Here is a 16,015-nt window from a genome sequence, read left to right on the forward strand (position 1 = left end):
TATTTATGTGCAGGGGTATCATTCTACAAAAAAAAAAAAAAAGAAAGAAAAAAAAAAGAAAAAAAAGAAAAAAAGATTGGCTTCGATTCTGTTTTATCTGAATATGCAGGGCTGGAACCTGCAGGGATTCGGGGACTGATTGACAGCTGAATGATGCGGGAATTGACTGACAGCTAAATGAGGCACTCTGGCTGTGAGTGTGGGTGTGAGGGGCCAGGGAGCACTAGCAGAGGGTGACAAGAGCTGGGAGCTGTGATGGATACTTCCTTTTCATCCCCCTCTGCTGCCGCTGCTCCGTGAGCGTCCTTCCTTTCCCATGCAGGAAGGCTTTTATGTTGGTTTTTTTTTTTTTCCGTCAAGCCTGTTAAAGTTGAATGCAGCCCAGCACCAGTAAAATGGTAATATGAGCCCATGCAGTGTGTGGCACTGGATAGCATCTCTTCAGGACAGCCAGAAATTCTAGAAGGGAAGGAGAGAATGCAGGTGTATAGAGTTCCCCATTAGCAGCCATTATGGCCTGATAATGGGTAACTTATTCTTGTCCTGGTGCAAACTTGTTGACTGTGGTGGTTTTGCTTTTTTTTTAGCTTTTCTTTTTTTTTTTTTTTTTTTTTTTTTTTTTTTTTTTTTTTTTTGGCCTGTGTGTGTGTGTGTGTGGCGTTTGTTAATGAGAATATCTGGAGAACTATTTTTAGAACAAAATACTTGCACTGTATCCACCATTGCTCTAATGGGAAATGTCTATTGAACAAAAAAATGAAGACTTTTTAAAAAATGTCAATCTTCAAATTTTTTTTTAATATGAAATTCCAAATGTTTATTTTGAGAAATTAAGAATTAAGTTTACAGTATAATGAATCAGTTTTCTGGGAAGCACCATGGCAATCAAATTATCAAAGATGTACAGAAATCATATGTACATTTTCCAGGATAATATATGTATTCCTTTGCCTTCTATCTGTCACCACTGCAGAAATAAATAACTTGGTGGTGTCAGCCCAAATGAGAATTTGAACTTCATCAAAAGGGAAAGAACACTTTTAAATATTAAAAATCATAAAGTGTTTGGGAAAAGCTTTTTGGGATGTGAGCGGCTCTGTGGTGGGGCAGGACTCCCTTGGGTTTGTGGTGGAAGAGGAAAGTTCCAAAGATCTCTGTGCTTTGAAAGGCTTGTTGAATGGAGACAGCTACTATTTTTGTTTTGCATTTCCCCCTCTCTTTCTTCCCTGAGTCACCTGCACCAGAGCGAGGGAGAAAAGGTGGCTGTGTCCAAAAAAGAAATATACTTTCCCTTTGTCCTTTCTGTTAGTTTTGCATCTGAGAAGGTTCCACTGTTTTTCTTGTAACTTTTTCTCTTGTAATATCTCTTGACTGATAATGAGAGAGTTCAATTAGCAGAATCAGATGTTAAAATCATGCTTGCACCATTGCTTTTTAAGAAGGGAAATAAAAGAAATTATTTTTAAAAAATTAACTGAGCTTGTTAGAGGTTTCTAAGGTATGAATTCATGTACAGATTTAAGTCTCTATGCTGTACATGTTGTAGCCCTTACTCTTCAACATGGGGATTTAGAAAGGGTTAAAAAATAAATTGAGAATCTACTTGGGAATAAGTTCAAGACCAGAACGCTGATGAAACTTTGAGAAATGGAGAGTAAAGGAGGGGGAAGAAAAACAGGGGTATGACACAGGTAAAAGTCAGAGAGCAGCAGAAATAATTATCTTAAGAAAGGAAGAAGCAACTTGAAGGCAAAAATGTTAACAAGGTTGAGAGCAGGTGGTAAGCCGGGCACCACATTTGGGCTTTGCTGAGGAGAGAGAGCATGAGAAAGTGGTTTTTTTTTTTGCTCAGTCTAGTGGAGCTCTGTACAAACAAGCTTCTGCAGGTATGCTCAGCTCTGACAGTACAGCTATTCATTCTGAATGAAAAAATGGCAAAATAGAGGATTGGCAAGATGTTCACTGACCTTTTCTCCTTCCCATTCTTCTTGCTCCTAAAAGCTTCCCAAACAGTCTAACACAGAAAACTTTCTAACCATTCTGCCAGCTAATAATTTGAGCCAACTTCTTATAACGAGAATATAATTTCATTACCTTTTTAACAGCTGAAACGATAGTAAAATCCCTGAGCAGTTTGACAGAGTGAGTGTCTCGTCTTTAATTTTTAACCTTCTCTTTCTGAAAGCCTTTTAGGTTTCAACTCTTTACTGACACTCTCCCTTGTCAGTCTTGCACTTAAAGCAATTGAGCAAAGCAAGTGACATATTTAAATTTTAAGTCCCTGTGCTGTAAAACTGCTATGCATAATCAGTGTAGTACCCATGAAAATGCATGCCACGCCTAATTTAAAAGAGGTGTTTAAGTGGATGACCATAGTCAAAGAGAGGATGTTAGAATTGAGGGTTTAGTACCTCAAGTGCCTCCCTTTGGCACAAAGGCAGAAATCACAAAATTACAAATAGGAGGAATAGAACCAAATATACCAGGACTAGATGACTGATAAAAAAAGATTATACCTATGTATTTATTTCTCAATAGATATTTTGTATGTAAGTTGACAGAACTAGCATGAGAAATATTGCCATAATGAAACATAACAAATAAAGGAAGAAAAATAAATAAGGCAAAATAACTAAAAAGGGGGACAAAACAGAAACCAAGAATGCCAAAATAAGCAGCAGCAAAAAAATAGACTTTTAAAATTGTAAGAAGTTTATATGAGAAGGGTTTCAAGAAAGATTTCAATGACTGCAAAAAGAATTGCAGAAACCGTGTCATGAAAATCACCTAGAAAACAGGATGCTTACTTTATTTAGAATGGATGTGCCAAAAGTAGGTACAGCATCCTTTCTCTGCCAGGGTAACTCATCCACCAAGTGCTCTACCATGGAGCTGCTCACCTCACAGAGAAAAGGGCCTTCTCCTGACAAGAAGGTACACCAGGTACACATGGTGTGAGTGAAGAGCTGTGAGTGAGGAGCAGTTTAAAAAAAGTAGAAAAAACAGTAGCAACATACATCTTCACCATTCCCAATGAGTGGTTGTATTCTGTAGTTTTTAATTTCATTATTACTGTCATAATTCATTTCTTAATGTAGATTTATTCAAAGTACATTAGAATGATGGAAATGTTCATTGGTATTCAGTTCTTCAGAAAAGACCTTTTCTGTGAAAACTTGAAATGCATTATTGTTGGTAGCTTAACTCATCTATCACATGGTGAATGTAGATGCTAATGAACTGGATAATGTTAATATCAGGGGATAGATTAGTGGATAGATTTTAAACAAAATTTATATGGCTAGAATTCCTCTAAACAGAACCAGTTGCTGCTATTTTGTAAAATATCATTTGTTGCAGAGATAAATTTTAAAGCACTAGTAAGCAATTATGTTTCCAAAATTTATTTCTCTTCCCTTTACTTATTTGCTTGATCTAATTGCCCTTTTTTTTCTTCATTGGGCTTTGATTCCTGTTTAGAGCATTCCTTTTAACACGTGTGCATGTCCAAATTGCATTGCTATACCGTGTAAATATAACTATACTTGCTTACATCTTTTTCCCAAAAAGGACCCCACCGAACTGAAGTAATTTTCCAATATTTTTCCCAATTTCCCAACATTCCCAAAAAGCCAAACATTTTTAAAGCATAATTTCTTTAACTTACTTTCTTCTAAGTTTCAAAGTCAAGTAAATTGGTTTACATCTACCTGTGACAGTGCCTCAAAGTACACTCCAGCCAGTAGTTACAAGGGGATATGTTCAACTGGCTGGAGTCCACGCTTCCAGGAATGTATCCCTCTCTCAAGAAGGCTGCCCCTGAGCAGATGAATTTGTGACAGATACAATAATTGCAAAACAAAAAATTATGGTGCATCTTCAGACATTTTTTTAAGAATAGCGTTTTCTGACTGAAATGCAATGGATTGACCACTAGTGAAAGATAAACTGATTTACAGCTATCTTAATATACAGCATTTAGATTTCTGTGGGATCTGTTACATCCAGGCAGGTCAGACACCTTGTCAGGTTCTTGGGAACAATGATAGGGAGGTCTGCCTGTGCCTGTAAATCCAAGGAGTTCTCACACAAAAACCTCTGAAAACATGTTGGAATGTTTGCTACCAGTGAGATACAAGCAGAGCAGCAGGGATGGATTAGTACATTTTGGGTGGTTCATTTTAATGGTGTCTACTTAGAGCAGCCTGTGATGTTTCATTTGTATTTATTAAATTCTCAGTTCCTCAAAGTATTTACTTCTGATATGTGAGTGTGCTGGGGAATGCCTTGAATGTATAAAATAACAGTAATGTAAACTCTTCTCTGTTTGGACATGCATTCTGGAAATTAGGGTTAAGCTGTTTTGTCTAGGAGAATATTTGTAAATGTTTAGCATTTTTAATTTAAAAACTTTTCTGTGCTTGAACATGGGGTATGCAAATTGAGGCCTGGGTGGCACACAGCCTTGGGGAGCAGGGGTCCTTAGTCTTCATTGTTAAAACCCAAAAACTTTTATTTCCAAGCTTTATGCCTTACTGCTTTTGTCAGGGGAAGGTGATGAAAATTTGCAACGGTGTCCAGTCTTTGAGCTTGAGGTAAGGAGAAAGAATAGACCAAAAAGAAAAGTGAGAAAGTGCTGTTTGGAGACACCTATTTCTGCTCTGGGTCTGCTCACTCTCCTGCATGATTGTGTGCTGCCCTTGTGCATAATTTTAATCTCTCCTTAGTAATCTTTACCTAGGACAAAGGCTGCAATTTGGTCTCCAAGCATGATGCATCTCTGATGGGCATCTCAAAAGCCAAGGGTTATGTTCAGCCTAAGTTCTGAGTCCTTTTTCTGAGCAAAGTCTCATAAATTCTGCATCTTCCTTAGCTTTTTTTTGGGGGGGCGGGGGGGGGGGGTTTGTACGAGGTGGAGTATGTGGATTGAATTATTTTCAGGAGAAATGCACCATGATGTCTGCTTGATCTAAAAGAGACAATAACAAGAGGCTTCACTACCTATAGCACTTTTCCTTCAATAGAAGGACTACTGGGGCAGAGATTTTATCTTTAAATTCAGTTAATGTCAGTAATAGTTTTGATATGGCCTCCACACTGCTCTGTACAACAGAAGAGAGAAAATGAAAAACTACCCATTAGAGAAACCTCACTGGAGCTAAAAAGCAGTGAACTGTGTAAAAGATAAGAATTTTGATATTCTAAATATAGAGCAATATGAATATGTTAAAACACAGAACTCTATGTACTGCTTTTAAAAGAATAATTTCAATTTGGTTAAGAAAACTACAAGTAAATCAGCCTTCTGAATGCTCTGGCTGTCATTTTCTTTAGCCAGTGTAAACCTGCCTTTCTGGTTTATGAAGCCACAGTGCTAACATGTAAAGCAAGATGTTATGACTCATTGAAACAATTCTTTGTTCTCTCTTGAAAGCATTGCTGATGGTATTTTCAAGTGTACTTGGATTTACCCCTAGGAATGCAAATGTTTTGCAACTCCAAGCTTAAAGCAAGGCAGATTATGTAACCTTTGCAATGCCATATGATGTGAATGTAATCCTGTCAATGTCTTTGATGGTTTTGGTTTCCAGCTTTGCTGAATTTTGCAGTAAATTTCTCAGGGAAAATGAGATGGTTTCTCTTAGTTTGCAAAACTTTCAGCAAATGAAGTAAAAATGTGTTTCAGGACTGAGAAGTAGTTACTAAGGGATTCATCAGCAAAACTTCTTTCTTGATTTGACTTGAAGATGCAAATTACTTGCATGAAACCCTGAAATCACGTGGCTAAAACTGAGTCCTTCAACTGAAAATGAGTCTGCAGTAGTTTCACCAAGGGTCGGTGTTTTACCTGTACTGTGCTCCCAGTGCTGGGAAAATACGAGGTTAAGGAAGGTGAGGTTAGAAGGGTGTGAGGATAGGTCCTGGCTCACATCCTGGCTGTTCCCTTGCAGAGCACTCCTTTGTGTTCAGCAGGCTGTACTGAAAGATGTGAAAGGGATTGGCAGAGAGGGCTGTGGAGGCTGCAGCATGCAGTCTGTTTTTGCTGTGAGTAACCAAAGCACTGAGCACCTTGCTGCTGTTGAGGGGAGAGCCCCCAGCCATTGTGAGCTAGATGGGTTTGCTCAGCCTTTCCTCACAGCCAGACCACCTGTTTCTGCCGGACCTGCAATTATTGAAGTGTTAACTGAGCTGTGTCAAAAGATAATAAATTAACAGGCATTTATGTTTTCTATCTGTCTAGCAGTATAAGTAAAAAACAGTCTAAAAGCCCTTTATCTCTGAAAGAAAAGAAAGGCTTTAATTTTAACCAAACCAGGTCTGATATATGCACCTTTCTTGGGGATAACATACCAGCTTTAGGGTCTGTAGAAGGAAAGATGTCCCAAAAACTCCTTGTGCAGTTCTCAACTGAATGAAGCAGAAGACTTCAGGCCAAGAAGGGTAGTTGCATTCTAAACTGGTGCAGAGTCATGTAAGTTGAACTCCTGTAAGACTTAAGCTTCTTTGATTACTCCCAGGATTGTGTACTATTATTGTAAGTAAAATAATAATACTTATATTATTGAAGTTGACAGCTTCATCTTGGTGGCTCAATCACTGTTTCCAAGTGCTGTTAATAAAACCAAATGACACTGTGAATAATGGTACTGGTCAGACAAGAAGTGGAAAGCTCATGGAAAGAAAACAGATTTGAATTTCACACAGTCACAGAAGCTGAGCAAGGCTTGGGTGGGCACCACTTGATGTGTCCTGTGAGCCATGGTGGAGGCACCCCTTTTTACACCTTCTGCAAGGGTTTACTGACCTCGCTGGGTTTAAGAGTGTCAAAAACCATTGGATCTGAGTTGGAGATCCTTTAGTTTAAAATGTTCTCTTAGGTTTAGTGCCCAGCTGGAAGTGTTGCCATAGTTTATCTGCATGTGTCATTTGAAGTCAGGGCTGCTTGTTTATTTTGAGCTTTTCTTGTGTCTGTTTCTAAAGATGCCTGTCCAGCCCTAGGTTCCGAAGACATTGCTGTACTGTTTAAATGATGATGGACATAGCTAACAATGCTGAAGGTAATTTAACTTATATGACACAGAATCATAGAACATGCCAGCTGGAAGGGGCTCACCAGGACCATTAAGTCCAATACATGAATGATGAGATAACCATGTCCTTTTTAGTGGGATATCTCCTCAGTTTCTTTTGAATGACAACTAATTTTAAAACGAAATTAGCAAGGACAAGTACCACTTCAGTCTTAAATCCCTGCTGTCTAGTAATCAAACCTGTATTTTTAGTATTTTTAAGGTGTGTTTTGTTTTGTTCTAAACTTTTCTGCAGTGCTCCTGGTAGTCACTCTTGCGTTGGTCTCACAACCTGACTTCAGCTTCTTGTTGATGGAATTGATGATAAAATCACTGTATTGCTCTGCTTTATCCAACTTGATGAATTGAGTTGTAGGGAATTTCTGCTTACCTTAATCATGTTTCCCCCAGATTGCCCTCTGTTTTGTGGCTGATCATTAAGGCTCACTGTACAGGCTGAGGGAATATGTAATTGCAGTTGCCTGAAGTAAACAACCAGTCTGATGGATTCAGACAAAGAGAACCTTTCAAGTACATCTCTTAATTTAAGCAAATACATAATAAATCTGGTGAATAGTATGGATATGCTATTTCCAGCCTACCAGAGATGTTTGCCGTGTCACGGCTTGCTTAGTGTGTGAGTGGCCACCTTAAAGTGTTGTATTGTCCCTGTTTCTGGGATTAGATATGAATCCTGACCAAATGCACCTGCTGAAAAAAACCCAGCCCTTCACTGTTGTGATGTGATTGGTACTTCACCAGCAGAACTAAATTAAAGAATTTTTAAATTAGTATTATTTGCCATTGTAATTTTGAAATTATCTGTTCATAGGTTAGAGAGTGAAACTGCACAAACAATATCTCACAGCTTCCACTTTCTGTTTCTTTTCTCTGTGGTGAATTTACTGCAGTCTAGTAGTTTCTAAAATATGAAGCAGCTAAGCAAAAACTAGTTATGGGTTGTGTCCATATTTTCTTGTGGAATTTAGGACTGTAATCATCAAAGGCTCTAATTGATTCTGAGAGGGGATCATTCTGTGTAATTATTCTCCATCTTCCTCATCTGTTTGTTGTTGGCTGCCAGGAGAACCAACAAATACGAGTCATTCAGGTGGAAGTGAGCTTTTTATAGAGCATATTGCCCCCAACATTTTTTGCAAATACTGTCGTAGACACTTAATGAAGTGCTGTTCAAGAAAACAGTGGGATTATTTCAATTCAGGGTGTTGGACTGCTCTCCCTTCTACTATCAAAAATATTTTACAAGAGAACAAATAAAACTAACCTTCTTTACAAAGATTAGTAACAGAGAAGTTAATGATGTATAATTTAGGTCTTAAGGGCAGTTTTGCCTCCTGTTCTCCATTGTCAGAGTTTGAGTGACAGGTCTGTGCTGGAAGGGCGAATGGGATTTGAAAAATGCTGTGTTCACTAGAACTGTGGAGTTTTTATTTATTTGTTTGTTTTTCTTTTGGTATTATGTAATTACTACCTTGCCAGCTTCCTAATAGTATTTTACAGAATTATTTTTCAAACATGCAACATATTTTCATCTGTCCTGCTGAAATTTTTGTTAAAGGCACTGGGAACTGCCTCATTTTTATTTTTTTTTTTTAGACAAAGCTAATTGAATGCATGAATGCCACTGCACATAGCTGACAAAGGCAGAGCATCTTTGTGAATAGGCTCTGTAAATTCTTTCCCACAGAAGTCGACGAAAGGGTCGGTTGTCCTGGGCTACGTATTTCGTCACTTAAACCTGGTGGAAATAGATTATTTTGGGCTGCGCTACTGTGACCGAAGTCATCAAACGGTGAGTAAAAGACACAGCAGATTGGATTTGCCATGTATAAAATTCACCCTGTTGTGCTGTTTGCCCATAAAGCGTTAGACTGTCATACTTCCTCTAACTTGCGCTGTTTCCTGGCTCAGGTTTCCAGTAATAGTTTGTTTTGGAATTGCCATTAGCGTCTTAGATAGGAATGGAATCGAATGCTAAATGTTGTTGAAAACTAAATTAAGAAAGTACAAATAGTAAATATTATTATGTGAACGTAGGATTGATATTTTTTCCTCTCTAATACTGTGCCCTGGAGCCAGTGGCTGGTGCTGTGTGCTGCTCAGCCTCACCTGGCCCTGCAGTGCCTGGGAAGCAGCGTCCCTGAGTGCATCACAGTCTGCTTCACTTGCTGCAACACCAGCCAAACTCCTGTTTCAGGGTGTGTTGGGCAATGCCATTTTCACTCTGCCTGAACCATCTCTGTGTCCCTGAGCCCATGTTCTCTAGAGCCTCTGTGGCAGGGACTCACCCCACATCCGAGGCTTTTTCCACTGGAACGTTACCATCCTAAACAGACAAGGAGATGTTTCAGCCAGGCTGAGATGTTTCAGCCAAAGCAGGCAGTGTTTTGGAGCAGTGCTGTTTGCCCCACCACAGGCTTGTGCAGGATTGCTGCAGGCAGAGGTGAGGAGCAGGGGGTGCTCAGTAAGAGGAACCAGTGCTGTATTCTCAGGATGGTCTTCATACTACCTTAAATTTATGAAGGGAATCCTGCCTGGCCTATGGTTAAATTAATTCAAGCCATCACAGTTTTGAAGCCAGTGTTTTGTGATGATAGCAGTGCACAAGACCCTGTTTCATCTATATATAGTAATAACTTATTGAATTGGCTAAATATTTGCTGATTTCTTCTGTTAACCAGATGCTGATAATGTAAAGACTGAATTTAGAAAAGTATTAAGCAGATTGCTGATTGCTACTGAGAGCTACAGACTGCTCCATTCCCTGTATTTTAACTTGTGTGCCATAGTTCAGAAATGTATGAATTCAGTTCCTTGATGAGCTTCTAATCATTTTATTCCGTGAAGATGAAAGCCAGATTCAGCTGTGAATTAAAGGTAGACTGTTAAAACTGGTGGTTTTGATTTCCTGAGGAATTTGAGGTGTGAATGAAGAGCAGGTAGGTATTTTTTGCTCTCAGAAGCATTTTCCTTTTAGCTGTGGTTGCAAATAAAATAGAAATGGCTGTTCCTGGGAATATTTCCAGAAGCATACACAGGGTATGTTTAGTGGTGTATATGAAAAGATGACTATAAAAATGGATTTCACCTCTATTGTGAAAGGGACACATAAAAGCACATTTTAGGGCACGTCCTTTTGTTGTACTTTTTCTCTCATGTGGTGCTCCAGTGGTGTAAATTTAATGTTAGCTTTAGGCTTTATCCTCTAGCCAGCCCAATGTCAGGAAGCCACTGTGATTCTTGATTTTCCCATGGACTAGGAAGGTGTTTATCCCACTTCTGTCATTCGCCTGCTCTTACACAAACACTGCCCTTATCATGTAGATATGGGACCTCAGCTGTGTGCAAGCCTATGGAGTGCTCCTGCCCAGCCTTGGAGATGCTGCCACAGGGACTGCCAAGTGTGTGCTGCTGCCTTTGCACCTGGGCTGCTCTGTGACAAACCATTGAGAAGGGGCCTCTTCATGTGGTTTGTCTGTGAAAGGATAACCAAAAGCTGATGCTCCTTCAATCTGAAAAGCTCATAAATGAGCCAAACAGTGCTGCTGTGTCTAGTTTTATGTGTTTTATGATGTGTGGTTTGCTATTTTTAGTGAACTCTTGTAAGCTCTTAAGAATGGGCAGTATAATGGAAAGTTTTCACACAACAAACAACACCTTGTCCTTTAGCTGTAAACATATATTTAGTTGCACGCTGACTGTGGCTAAAACTTTCTGGGCTGTTGTGGGAATTAGTTCAGTAATGGCTGGCAAGAAGCCTAGATCTGCATTTTGGATTGGAGATTTTTTGGATCGACCACAGTAGATTTCCTAAGGGAAGAGGAAAAAGGTTACCTTGCTAATTAGCTTTAAAACCATGGTCCTAAGTTAGTCTCAGAGGGAGAAAAGTGTTTGGGGGTTGGGCTACCTATTAATACATTGCTTGTGGTGGGGAAAATTTTATTATTTGTACTGTCAGGTTTTTTTGTCACACTATAGATTTAACTGAATGACGAACAAAGCAGCGTGGACAAAACGATGTATTTTAAAGAACACAAATCAGTCACAAAATAAACATTTTTCTTATTAAGAGTTTGAAAGGGATTGTTTGGTTATTTTCCCCATTATTCTTGCATGTCTCAGCACTTCCAGGTGGTCTTTTAAGTGCTGTGTTGGTGAGCTACCTCTCATGTGGGTGGTATCATAATTATTTTAGTACTACCAGTAGGGCTTTAACGAGTGAACAAGGTTTCACTGTGCTGTGTAGTGTATATGAATGTGTAGCATTAAAATGGTCTCTTCCTGAAGAGCCAACAAACTAATTAGTCTGCGAGAACAGCTGGATGCAGCAAACAGATGGACAGAACTGGGTGGCACTGGCAGGGGCACGAACAGTAGGGTAAAGCATAAATTGGATGACGCTGTCTCTAGCGTAGTAATTTGGTCATATTGCACAAATTTTGCCTCACTGACATTCCAAGTTTCCCCAAACTCTCCGCAGTAAAAGGACAGTATTCAAATGGAAAAATCAAGCTCTGGAAGATTACAAGTTGATGTCAAAATAGCATTACCTACATCTGCTTAGTGCTCTGAACAAGACAGGTCTCCAAAGGTACAACAAAGTGTATCTTCTAATAATTAGTTAAAATACAGCATTTAATAATGAATTAAAATTCCATGCTATGAAACTACACCCCAGTGAACAGATGGGTTCAGCTAGTGCCGTGTCTTGTCAGTAGTGTTTCCTAATCTCTCAGTTCCTCTGTTGACAGACTACGTGGTGCTTCTTCTCATGTGGTTTTTGAGTACCTTTCTTTGTGCTGCAAGTTCTTTAAAAAAAGACCAATTTTCTTTGAGTGCCACAGAACCCCTAACTGTGCTCTTTCATCTAACCTTCCCCTGAGCTTTCTGCATTACTGCCAAGAGTGCCCGCACCCAAATTAGTGTGAGTTGACACCAGATACTGTCCTCATGGTTCTCCATGTGGATATGGTTCTCAGCTGGGTCTTCCTGGAGAGGGCATTTGTGTTTCTGCCTCATCTCCCAGGACTCTGTGCCCCATCTGCTACTTCTAGGTGAGACACAATTGCAGAATATGTGCAGCAGAAGCTGAAGGTGGCTTAGGAAACTCTGTCCAGAATCACAGAATCATTAGGTTGGAAGAGACCCCTGGAGATCACCCAGTCCACCCCCCTGATAAAGAAGAGTGACCTGGAGCAGGTGACACAGGAGCACATACTGGGTTTTAGGATGTCTCCAGAGGGGGAGACTCCACACCCTCCCTGGGCAGTGCTCTGCCACCCTCAATGGAAGGAAGTTCTTCCTTGCATTGAGGTGTAAATTCCTGTGTTTTAGTTTATGCCATTGCTCCTTGTCCTGTCAGTTTGCACCATTAAAAAGAGTCCAGTACTTTCCTCCTGGCACCTGCCTTGGAGACACATTAGTGAGATCCCCTTGCAGTCTTCTCTTCTCCAGACTAAACAGCCCAGATCCCACCTCTCCTCAGAAAAGACATGCTCCAAAGCCCTCGCCATCTCTGTGACCCTTCACTGGACCCTGTCCTTTGGCTCCTTGTCTCTCTTGCACTAGGGAGCTCGGAACTGGACAAAGTTTTCCAGAGGTGCCTCACTAGGGCTGAGGAGAGGAGCAGGATCACCTCCCTCAACTTGCTGGCCACACTCTTCCCTCTACAGTCTCTCCTTGCTGTAGTATTTGGGGGAAACAGTGGTCCAGGGGTGTTCTTCTCCAGGGGCTGGGTGAACTGGTGCTGGGAGGGCTGTCCTGCCACTCTCACTGCTGCTTCCTGCTGTGCTGAAGCTCCCAGGCACTCTCCACCCAATCCCTTGGCTGCTGCCTTGATGGCTTCATCAGGGTGTGTGGGACAGCCAGGCTAGTTACTGGTCTGGAAGGGGCCAATATTTTATTGAGGTACACAAAAGGCAGAGATAGCAATAATAATACATGATATAATAATAGCAACAACAACAACAACAACAACAACAACAACAACAACAACAACAACAACAACAATAATAATAATAATAATAATAATAATAATAATAATAATAATAATAGAAAAATAGTACAATAATAATACATAATAATATCAGGAAAAGCTGAGCAGAATTTGATGAGGGAAAGGGTCCTCCTGAAGCCCAAAGGTGTTCCCTTTTGTGAAATGCCAAAAGAATCATGCTATATACAAAAAATAGCACAGCAATAAGAATATTTACAACAGTAAATACTGACCTGATAGTGCCAATCTGAGCTATTACACTCAGAATGTATCACATACTGACACTCTCCTAGGGCTCTAAGAGGAGAAATACAAATACAGAAGGACAAATGATGATATTAATTCATGTTGCACCATGCCCCCACCCTGCAATGTAGATGTGTTTTTCTCCCTTGCTAGGAGGAAGCTCTCAAGTTGAGCTCACAACTTGAGAGCACAGCACATAAGAGGTAACCCATGGCAATACAGAGAATTAAGGTCATACAAGGCACAGCATATTTTGTCCTCAAGATCTTAGAAAAAAAGTCAAATTGTACTTGACCATGTTTTGTTGAATGATTTTTTTTAAAATGAATTTTTATACTCATCCCTAGGCACAATATACTAAATTATCTAGGAGGAAAGAGAATTGTTTGTGTGTTTTAAATTAGTTGTCATAAATAGTGTAAAGAAAATGGAGACAGATAATATTGAGTAGAAACATGAAATTTTAGAAGAATATTATTGGATTAAAACAACAGACATGAAGCTGATGGTCAGGTGAGTTACAGATAGTACAAATAAATGTTTAGACTGCAGCAGGATCAGTTCACTGATGATATCATAATAAATATAATCTATATAACTTCAGATTCTAAAAACAAAGATAGTAGCATTAAATTCACATTTGCATGTAAGAATTGCCTGAAAATTTTTACATATCTTATGTAATAGGGACATCCTGAACTCAGCAGATTGACGTTCCTTGCACTGAACATTTGCAGGAAAAGTCTGACATAGCAGTTCCAGTTCTTAGTGTTGTCCTAGGCCATAGGAAGTCTTGATAATTTCAGATTATATGACACATTTTCTCTCCAACATTGTGTTTCTTCCTGTTATAAATGTGATCAAAAACTAACACCTTGATTGTGAGAATCTAATTAAGACAGTCCAACATTTAGTTTGCAGTTGATGGATCTTTCTGCACTAGACACTTCATTGATTGATACTACAGCAAACATTTCTACCTAGTTAATATTTTGTTTCAAGCAGGTTCATGGAATTTGACCCAAGTTTAACCCTATGCAGATAGAAAAAATTAAGATTCCAGATTTGTGGTAAAGTTCTCGCAGGCACTTAAAAGAGCCAATTACGAAATACTGCATGGTGCTTGGGTGCATTCAGCTTACATACCTGGCTTGTATGGGAGCCAGGTTTGTAAAAGTACAAAGGACAAAAGAGTCAACTTATTCTTTCTGCTGTACTTTAAAAGACTTTTTTTTAAATGTAGTTTCTGCCTAAAATTTAAAAAGGAGTTATTTTCTTTAATAACATTGTACCATTTTAACCAGTCTTAGTAAATAAAAAATTATTAAAGTAATACTAAATATGTTTGTAAAGAACTATTAGTAAACTAGTCCCTTTAGTAACTGGATAGTTGCAGTGGTTAGGACTATTACAAAATGGTTATGTTTTTTTTTCCCACTTCTTCTGTAAATGTTAAATACTTTTAGATTCACAGTGTTGATCCCTTGCAGCTGGGTGAGGAGGTGCTGTGCCCTCCAGCCCTCTGCAGCAGTGGTGAGCTGTTGGCAAGCCTGTGCAGGGGGCAGAGGTGGGAGACCACTGGGAGTGTCACAGGGGCTGCCAGGAGATGGGAAGGGCGAGGGCAGCAGCCGGAGCTGCCTTGGCATTCACCACGCCGGGGTTTGTTGTCAGCAACTGCTGTGCAATGTGCTGGATTAATGAGACACTGGTTTTTTGTTCCATTTCTCTTGGCACTTCAGCCTATCAGCTTGGTGGTGTAACCATAGCTGACACTGTTTATCCATCTGTACAAGCATTGAACAGGTATCTAGTGTAGGTGTGCCTAGGTGTGCAGGCTGGTGTTAGGGTTCTTGGACCTCTAAAGGCTCTCATCGTTACTATCTGACTTTGGCTTGAAAAATGCCTTTGCATTATCCATGAAATTCCATTCATCTTTGGCTTGCAAATAAAATGTTAGAAATCTCCCGCTCCTCCCCCCACCTCTTGCATTCTTCAGGAAAATTCTGGCAGCCTTTGAAATAATAAATAGCTGCACGGTGATTTTAAGCATGGGTTTGCGCCGTGGCCACAGAGCTAAGTGCTCACCGGAGAAATGAAAAGGCAGATGAGATTCTTGTCTCTTCTCCACCATACTGAAGTGCTTAATCTCACCTATGCTGATCTCAAGACCTGTGGCACTCACAGAAAAACATATTTTCTCATGGCGGCTGATACTTATTTTTACTAGCACAAGCAGCAGCAATCTCTCTTCCAGGGGTGAGAGTGCAGTTCCTCCTGTCAGCTCAGTATGAGGGAAGGAGAAGAAAAGGTTAAGTGATATAAATAACCAGTTATTCTGTGTTAATTTTCAAAGTTAGGTAACTAATTTCCATAATTATCTGTCTTGCAGTACTGGCTGGATCCTGCAAAGACCCTTGCTGAACATAAAGAATTGATAAACAGTAGGTATTTAACTTAAAGGAACTTAAAGGACAAAGATGAAGGAACAATGTTCCATCTACACAGTCGACAATATTCTACTCACAACAGATTTATAGTTCTTAACAAGTTTGTTATTGCAGTTCCTTGCTCTGTCAAAATTTCACACATGGATTGCACATGGTATCATTTAACAGTGTCATTATTGTCCAAAGGCTGCTGTGTGCTTAAATTTTGTTTTAGGCTAATAAATGGTGTTATTCTT

General features: G+C 39.6%; 1 protein-coding gene across 1 annotated transcript in view; it reads left to right on the plus strand.

Moving 5' to 3' along the window:
- EPB41L4A (erythrocyte membrane protein band 4.1 like 4A) overlaps window positions 1-16,015 on the plus strand; it is a 117,347-nt gene that overhangs the window by 37,603 nt on the left and 63,729 nt on the right. The window contains exons 2-3 of the mRNA XM_018924420.3: window positions 8,779-8,883; window positions 15,722-15,773. Of these exons, the coding sequence (XP_018779965.2) occupies window positions 8,779-8,883; window positions 15,722-15,773 (157 nt within the window). The remainder of the gene's footprint in view (window positions 1-8,778; window positions 8,884-15,721; window positions 15,774-16,015) is intronic.

Source organism: Serinus canaria, chromosome Z, assembly GCF_022539315.1.
Source record: "Serinus canaria isolate serCan28SL12 chromosome Z, serCan2020, whole genome shotgun sequence".
Lineage (NCBI taxonomy): Eukaryota > Metazoa > Chordata > Aves > Passeriformes > Fringillidae > Serinus > Serinus canaria.